The sequence below is a fragment of the Vicia villosa genome, linkage group LG6 (assembly GCF_029867415.1).
Source record: "Vicia villosa cultivar HV-30 ecotype Madison, WI linkage group LG6, Vvil1.0, whole genome shotgun sequence".
NCBI lineage: Eukaryota > Viridiplantae > Streptophyta > Magnoliopsida > Fabales > Fabaceae > Vicia > Vicia villosa.
Genome location: NC_081185.1, coordinates 38545276 through 38554396, shown reverse-complemented (window position 1 = coordinate 38554396; position 9121 = coordinate 38545276). Strand labels below are relative to the sequence as shown.

Below are 9121 nucleotides of genomic sequence, written 5' to 3'. Positions count from 1 at the left end.
TCCATTGTCGGACCTTAAAATAACAATTCCAAATTAAAGTTTAATAGCTTCGTTACGAACCCAATCAAGCAATTGTTCACGACTACCGAAGCTCTGATCATTTGTAAATTGTTGTCGTACATCAACCGCATTGATCATAGATTTAACGTCGATAACTGGATCGTTATTAACGTTGACAACTTCCGGAACTACTACGTCATCGTCGACAATGTTGTCCGGATGCACCATACCTAATATATGCAAAAATTAGCAAAATTGGCCAAAACTGTTTTTTTTTATTGCCAGGGCTTATTTCGGAAGTACATTTCCGAAATTTGTTAGGTAACTTATTTCGGAAATGTACTTCCGAACCATCGCAGTTTTCAGCACAAATTTCTTCAATCAATGTAGTGAAATAGGGGATGAAATGAGAGATGTTTACCTCAAATTGTAGCTTTCTATGCTCCCTTTAACGTGATCAACGGTTTGAAACTTGATTTTGAGACGGAAAATGGATTGAGATTGATTGAGTTTTGGAGAGGGTTTGGAGGAGTTTTGGAGAAAAATGATGAAATAGTGAAGGAGGGAAAATTATATATGCAGATTTATTTTCGGAAATGAACTTCCGAAATATTACCTGATTGTAAAAAACAACGTATTTTTTGAATTTTCATACATTTCGGAAATGCATTTCCGAAAACACCAATTTTTTGGTATTTTCCGAAATGCATTTCCGAAGTCTAAAAAAATCTATAAAAAAAAATACTTCAGAGATGCATCTCCGAAGTAGGGGCAAATGGGGGATTTCGCTGGGGTGACCCCATAGGGAGGTGGGTAAAGAAATTTTCTTATTTTTAGTATCCACAAAATTTATAGATTCTCTTATAAGAGATAGAGAGAATTGTACACACTAAATATAATCAAACAAAGGACATGTAGATTCTTTCATAAGATAGAGAGAATAATAGACAGTAAATATAAACAAACAAATAATATATAGATTATAGATGATTATAACTAAATTTAGACCCCACCCATTCTCAATTATTACAATAATAATATTCTATTAAGAACCTTTTTCCCATTATAAACCTATTCATCTCCCATGCAACCATACTATTCATGTTCCTACCTTTTTGTTACCACACTAAACTCTCCCACAAAAACAAAACAACATTATCTCAACACAGTCTTATGAACTTCACGTGTCGTGTTTTCTCTCCTCATTCACAATCACACACACACACACAAACTAACATATATCATCATCCACATTCCACAACACACCAATATTAGTAAAATTTCACCAAAAACTAAACATGTTTCCTCTCTTATTCCTACTCCTAAAACTACAAATCTTCCTCACACATGCATCTCAATCTCTTCCCATTAACACTGAACTCAACACTCTTATTGCTATCAAACACTCTCTAGACCCAGAAAACCGTGTGTTGTTCTCATGGAACAGTTCTTCTGACCCATGTAATGGTGCTTTTGAAGGTGTGGCTTGTAATGAACAAGGTTTTGTTACTAATATATCACTTCAAGGGAAGGGTTTATCAGGAAATATACCTTCGGCTATTGGTGGTCTTAAGAGTTTGACTGGTCTTTACCTTCATTTCAATGCTTTGAATGGGATTTTGCCTAGGGAAATTGCAGGCTTATCTCAGCTTAGTGATTTGTATCTTAATGTTAATAGTCTCTCTGGTACTATCCCTCGTGAGATTGGTAACATGTCAAATCTTCAAGGTTAGTTACTGGTTTTTTTTATATTTAGTAGTTCTTATTTGTTAGCTTATTGTGAAAATTGATTATATTGGTTTAGGAGAATTTGTTCTTTTTTTGCTGCATTTGGCCATTTGGGTATTTTGGACAGTTCTACAATCACATGTTATGTTATAACTTATATCATGTTTGTTTGTTTCAGTACTTTGGGTGAATTTTCATTTATCTCTTTGGACATGTTTGGATAAACAGCTTATTTGCAGCTTATAGCATAATTTCTTATCAAAATAAGCACTTATGAATAAGCTTGCATAAGCTATTTTATTAAGTTAATTTAAGAAAAATTTCATAAGCTGTTACTAAACAGTGTCACAAAACTTATGTCAGTAGATAAGCTTCAATAAGTCAATCCAAACAGACCCATGTGTCTGTCTTCGTTGTTGTTTACTTTATCTTAGTTTCAATATAGCTAGCTCAAGATATTCTAATCAGTTAAGAACTTATACAGTTTTGCAGCTTTCTTATAACGAGCTTAATGGAAGTATACCGACCGAGCTAGGAGGACTAGATAAGCTAAGTGTTCTTTCACTCCAATATAATCACTTACGCGGCGCGATTCCTGCAACATTGGGTGAGCTAGAGTCACTAGAAAGATTGGATCTCAGCTTCAATACCCTTTTTGGTCCAATTCCAGTAACATTGTCTTATGCACCTAAACTACAGACTCTCGATGTTCGAAACAATTCACTCTCCGGAAACATCCCTCTAGGTAATGTGTCGCTATGAAACAATGACACAGACACAGAGACGAACATCAGACAAAATATTGATGCTTAAATATTGACCCCAAACATGCAGTTAATCTGAAGTGTCTGTGCTACATAGAGTGTATTATCGTTTTTTAGCTTACCACGCTGATTTATATGTTAATTCATGTTGTCTACTTTATGTATAATGCAGATTTGAAAAGACTAGAAGAAGGGTTCAAGTATTCAAACAATCCTGGTTTATGTGGAATTGGATTTGCCAACTTAGATTCTTGTCAAATAGTATACAGTTCAGATCCAGTTAGACCTGAACCATATGTACCTACAAAGAATTCTACAATTGATCATCCGACATCGCCTGAACAAACGGCTAAAAACTGCAGCAATGCTGATTGTAGAAGGCGCTCCGAATCTTTGATAATTGCTTTGATTTTTGTGATGATTGGTGTTATTTTTGTTTCTTCTGTTATTGGGCTTTTTCTGATCTTACGATACCGCCGTCAGAAACAGAAAATTGGAAACACTGTTGAGATTTCTAGTAGCCGGCGGCTTAGTACTGATAAGATCAAGGAAGTGTGCAGGAAAGACGCGTCACGGCTTATCAGTTTGGAGTATTCCAACGGATGGGACCCGTTATCCAAAGATCTCGGTGGTTACTCCCAGGAGTTTCTCCGAAGCTTTATGTTTAATCTCGAAGAAGTAGACCGTGCAACTCAATGTTTCTCCGAGCTGAATATATTGTCGAAGAACAATATTTCGGCTAACTATAGAGGAATCTTGAGAGATGGATCTGTTGTGGTTATAAAGTGCATTGCCAAGACAAGCTGCAAGTCTGATGAAACTGAGTTCTTGAAAGGCTTGAAGATATTAACTTCGTTAAAACACAATAATCTTGTTCGTTTGAGAGGCTTTTGTTGTTCGAAAGGCCGCGGGGAATGTTTTCTGGTTTACGATTTTGTTTCGAACGGGAGTTTGTCGAAGTATCTGGATGTTAAGAGAGGAAGTGCTGAGGTACTTGAATGGTCCACTAGAGTTTCAATAATCCATGGTATTGCCAAAGGTTAGCGTTTCTATGACTCTTGAAACATTCTTGATTAAAGATTTTACACTGCACATACACGAACACAATACAGGACACTAACACGTGTCAGACGTCAGACATGTCTTCAATCTGAAGAAGTAACATAATGTTTTATTGCGTCCTATTCAGGTATTGGTTATCTACATGGAAAAAACGGAAGGAAGCAATGTTCTCTTGTTCATCAGAATATATCAGCCGAAAAAGTACTTCTCGATTCCCGGTATAATTCCTTACTTGCAGATTCAGGATTGCACAAACTTCTTGCAGATGATGTTGTTTTCTCCACCCTCAAAGCTAGTGCTGCAATGGGGTACCTGGCACCAGAGTACGCGACAACGGGTCGTTTTACCGAAAAGAGTGATGTGTACGCTTTCGGGGTGATAGTTTTTCAACTTCTCATTGGAAAACATGATATCACCCTATTAAGTCGCCAATGGGAAGAAACTGGCTGTTTGAAAGATATTATTGATGAAAATCTTGAAGGAAAGTTTTTAGAATTCGAGGCAGAGAAATTGGCGAGACTAGCCTCGGTTTGCACCAATGAATCTCCGGATCTCCGGCCGACTATGGAGGATATAATGATAGAACTGAGTGATAAGTGGTAAGCAACCATGCATTTCATGACAAGAAGATTGATATCTTAACTTGAAGTGGTTGTAAAATAGTATAGAAGTTTTCTTAGTAAGTCAATTATGTTTAAATTGTTTTGTATTTTAGTTGAGAACATGTAAAGTTTAGAGAAACTTCACATGTGTATAGAAGGAATGTTGCATTCTAGGCTCATAATGGGAAATGATAACTATTATATTATAAATATTATATTTCTCTTGAATCATCCTCATTAACCGCAAATTGAACATAAGAAGTACCAGTGCAGATCATGTTTGTGCAGAAGTAGTCCAAGTTTAATGCATTTGGTTTACCATTTCCACAAACATCAAGTACCTCTGCACGAACACGATCTTGCCAAGCTTGGTGTATAGCTAACAACATTAAACACCATGATGCTGTAATTGCAGTACTTTCATGTCCAGCAATGGACATAGTTTTACAGTTTTATGTAATGGATCAATAACTAAACCAAATTAAATCATATATATATAGTTTGGTTTGAATCTTTAAACTATTTTTTTAAAACTGTTAATTTTTTAAAACCGGTTTAAATGTGGATCGGTTCAGTTTTAAACCGATTTCTCATAAAAATTAATTTTTAAAAGAAAACCAGTTTATAACTGGTTTTTCTCAAAAACCAATTTTTTATTTTCTTTAAAAAAATCAATTTTTTTTTAAAAAAAAATTGGTTTAAAACCGGTTTCTCCCTAAACCAATTTTTTATTTTTTTTAAAAAGTCTATTTATAAAAATTTAGATATATTTTTTACATGCTTGTATTTGTTACAGTATTTTTAACATCTCATATTAATTATATTTATCTTTTATGCGACAAATATTTGATAATTTGTGTACTATATCAAATGGAGAATTGCTTTTACTAAGAATATTAGAAAATAGCTATTTAAGCAGTTGTCAAAAAACAAGCCCTTCATTAAGAATGATGAGTGCTTCCATTGAAGAATTTTTACCAGTGTTCTATAAATCAAAAGTAAATACATAATAGTTTTTGGCACTGAGTTTTTTTAAATTTGCAATAGTTACATATGGCCTCTACTATCTACTTCTACTTCTACTATATCTAACATATATTAAAAGATTGACCAAACTTCCTAAATTGCCCTTTCCACAAAATAAACTTACACTACAATATGGACAATTTGGTAACTAACAAAATAACCCTTCACCTTTTTACCTTTTGCACCAAGTGTTTCACTCTCATTGGTCCACCAACTTTCTACAACATAATACACTACCTCATTTTCTCTCTCCTTATAAAGTACAATTTCAATTGAAAATATAATATAGTTGCATATTTATGATTATTATCTAACATATATTAAAAGATTGACCAAACTTCCTAAATTGCCCTTTCCACAAAATAAACTTACACTACAATATGGACAATTTGGTAACTAACAAAATAACCCTTCACCTTTTTACCTTTTGCACCAAGTGTTTCACTCTCATTGGTCCACCAACTTTCTACAACATAATACACTACCTCATTTTCTCTCTCCTTATAAAGTACAATTTCAATTGAAAATATAATATAGTTGCATATTTATGATTATTATTCATTTATAATTGAATCATTTATTTTAAATTTACATATTTTTAAATATATTTTATACAATATTAAATAAATTTACATGATATTAGGTTGTAGTTTACGGGTCACTATCAACATAATACATATTTTATTTATTTTTTTAAATGTTAAAATTCTTTTTATTCTTTTTCCGTCTCATGGATCAATTTTTTTCTTTGCTTATTTATTTAATAATTAAGTAATTCATTTTAAATTTATTTGTATAATGTATTTTTTTAATTTTAAAAACATAATACACTACCTGATTCTCTTTCTCTTTATAAAGTACAATTTCAATTGAAAATATAATATAGTTGCATATTTATGATTATTATTCATTTATAATTGAATCGTTCATTTTAAATTTACATGTTTTTAAATATATATGATACAATATTAAATAAATTTACTTGATACTATGTCGTAGTTTACGGGTCACTATCAACATAATACATATTTTATTTATTTTTTCAAATATTAAAATTCTTTTTATTCTCTTTCCGTCTCATGAATCAATTTTTTCTTTGTATAATTATTTAATAATTAAGTAATTCATTTTAGATTTCTTTGTATAATGTATTTTTTAAATTTAATTAGCATGATGAAAAATGTATTTATCTCACGGGTCACTAACAAGAATGTGAGATATTGGATCGAACTCTAGTATGGTCGAAAGGTAGCTTCTTGGTTCGATAGGATTGAGCATGAAGTCGAAGGTTGTTCACATGCTTGTGTCGAAGATGCTAGGGTTGTTAGCATGTTAAATTAGGTTTTAGTGTTTAAACCCTAGTTTGTTAAGTTAGCTTGTTTATTAAGTTGGCTTGTATAATGGGTCTTGCTGAAAAAGCCCATTAGTTAGTATGTTAGGTTTTATTATAAATAGCATACTAGTCTCTCATCATTGCTAAGCTGCAAATCCTAATTTAGGGTGAGAGAGGTTATTTGTTATTCTTGTAAACTTGTAATCTTGTTTTAAGAGAAAGTGAAAGAATAGCAGTTATAACCAATTCTTGTGTTCTTCTTCTCCTCCCTAATTCCCTATTATACTTTGTTCTTGGTATTCAATTCACAACAAATTGGTGCGGTGAGCGTGGAGAAGATGCCTTCAACAAAGTATGAGATTGAAAAGTTCACCGGAGTGAATGATTTCGGTCTGTGGCGCTTGAAGATGAAAGCCCTACTGGTTCAGCAGGGTTGTTTGGAAGCGTTGAAGGGAGAGGCAGCCATGAATGCAGAATTGACGGCAGCGGAGAAGACAAATATGATCGAGAAAGCACACAGCGCAATTTTGTTGAGCCTTGGTGATAAGGTTCTCCGGCAGGTATCAAAGGAGACGACGGCATCAGGGTTATGGGTGAAACTTGAAAGTTTGTATATGACCAAATCGCTGGTAAATCGACTCTACCTGAAGCAAGCTTTGTATTCATTCAAGATGATTGAAGACAAAGTATTGGCTGAGCAGTTGGATATGTTCAACAAGCTGATTCTTGATCTTGAAAATATTGATGTGAAGATCGATGATGAAGATCAAGCGCTGTTACTATTGTGTTCTTTGCCTCGATCACATGCTCACTTCAAAGAAACTCTCTTGTATGGAAGGGAGTCCCTGACGTTTGAAGAAGTTCAATCAGCCTTGTACTCTAAGGACTTGAATGAACGAAAGGAGCATAAACCTTCGACTGTTGGCGAAGGTTTGGCCGTTAAAGGAAAACTCTTACGAAAGGATGGTAAGTTCGACAAGAAGAAAGGCAAAAGTCAGTCGAAGACTTACAGTGGCGAAGCATCTGGCATTCGATGCTACCATTGTAAGAAGGAGGGTCACACAAGAAAGGTGTGCCCTGAACGCTTGAAATATCATGGAGGTAAGGATAATGGCAACGCTGCCATTGTTCAAGATGATTTCGAATCATCTGATGTTCTTGTGGTTTCAAGCAGTGACTCTAAGAAGGAGTGGATTATGGATTCAGGTTGCACTTGGCACATGACTCCAAACAAAGACTTGTTCGAGGAATTATGTGATCAAGATGGTGGATCAGTATTGCTGGGAAACAACAAGGCTTGCAAGATTGCAGGTGTTGGATCTGTGAGATTCAAGCTCCATGATGAGTCAATAAGGTTGTTGACTGAAGTCAGGTATGTTCCTGATTTGAAGAGAAATCTGCTTTCTCTTGGTGAATTCGACAAGAAAGGATATGTTTTCCAAGGAGAGAAAAGTATCCTAAGAGTCATGAAGGGTTCGAAGGAAGTCTTGAGAGGCGTGAAGAAACAAGGCTTGTATACCCTTGAGGCTGAAGTTGTAAGTGGTTCGACAAATGTTGCATCCACGAAATCTTTGTCGAAAACAGAAATCTGGCACATGAGATTGGGCCATGTCAGTGAAAGGGGTCTGGTCGAATTAGGGAAACAAAATCTGCTTGGTGGAGACAAAATCGAAAAGCTGAAGTTTTGTGAACCCTGTGTACTTGGAAAATCTTGCAGAGTGAAGTTCAACAAAGGCAAACAAAGAACACATGGATCCCTTGATTACATCCATGCTGATCTTTGGGGGCCTGCAAGGTGTCCATCACATTCAGGAGCAAGGTATTTTCTATCCATAGTAGATGATTATTCTAGAAAATTATGGGTATTCATCCAGAAGACTAAGGATGAAACTTTTGAGAATTTCAAAAGTTGGAAGACTCTGGTTGAAAATCAGACTGGCAGAAAGGTCAAGAGGTTGAGAACCGACAATGGCCTTGAATTTTGCAATGAGGCATTCGACAGTTTTTGTGCTGCCTCTGGTATTGCAAGGCATAGAACTACTGCAGGTACTCCACAGCAAAATGGTTTGGCTGAAAGGTTTAATCGAACTATTTTGGAGAGAGTCAGATGCATGTTGACTAGTGCGGGGTTAACAAAGGTGTTCTGGGCTGAGGCTGTTTCGACAGCAACATATCTGATAAACAGATGTCCTTCGACAGCGTTAGATATGAAGACACCTGAAGAAGTTTGGTCGGGACATCCACCAGATCTCGACAAACTGAGAGTATTTGGCTGCGTAGCCTATGCTCACATTAGGCAAGACAAGGTCGAACCTAGAGCTCTGAAATGCATGTTCATGGGATACCCTGAAGGAGTCAAAGCTTATAGGCTATGGTGCCTAGAGCCAGGTCACAGGAGGTGTATCACCAGTCGAGATGTAGTTTTCAATGAAGCTGAAATGGCTTTTAAGAAAACTGATGATGTTGGTCGAAGTACAGAAACATCTGACGAAGAGCTGGAACAGGTAGAGATTCCTGTTGAGGTGGAGCATGTTGATGCTGAATTGCATATCCCAGATGAAGTCGAAGAAGAAGCAGAAGATGCTGAAGTTGAGGAAACTGACGAT

General features: G+C 35.3%; 1 protein-coding gene across 1 annotated transcript; it reads left to right on the top strand.

Moving 5' to 3' along the window:
• The first annotated feature begins 1089 nt into the window (after positions 1-1089).
• Positions 1090-4366, top strand: LOC131611462 (LRR receptor-like serine/threonine-protein kinase GSO1). Its single transcript, XM_058883482.1, has 4 exons — positions 1090-1728; positions 2213-2473; positions 2665-3531; positions 3682-4366. Exons 1-4 carry the CDS (start codon positions 1299-1301, stop codon positions 4155-4157), a joined length of 2034 nt encoding a protein of 677 aa, XP_058739465.1. The 5' UTR covers positions 1090-1298; the 3' UTR covers positions 4158-4366.
• Positions 4367-9121: the final 4755 nt, after the last annotated feature.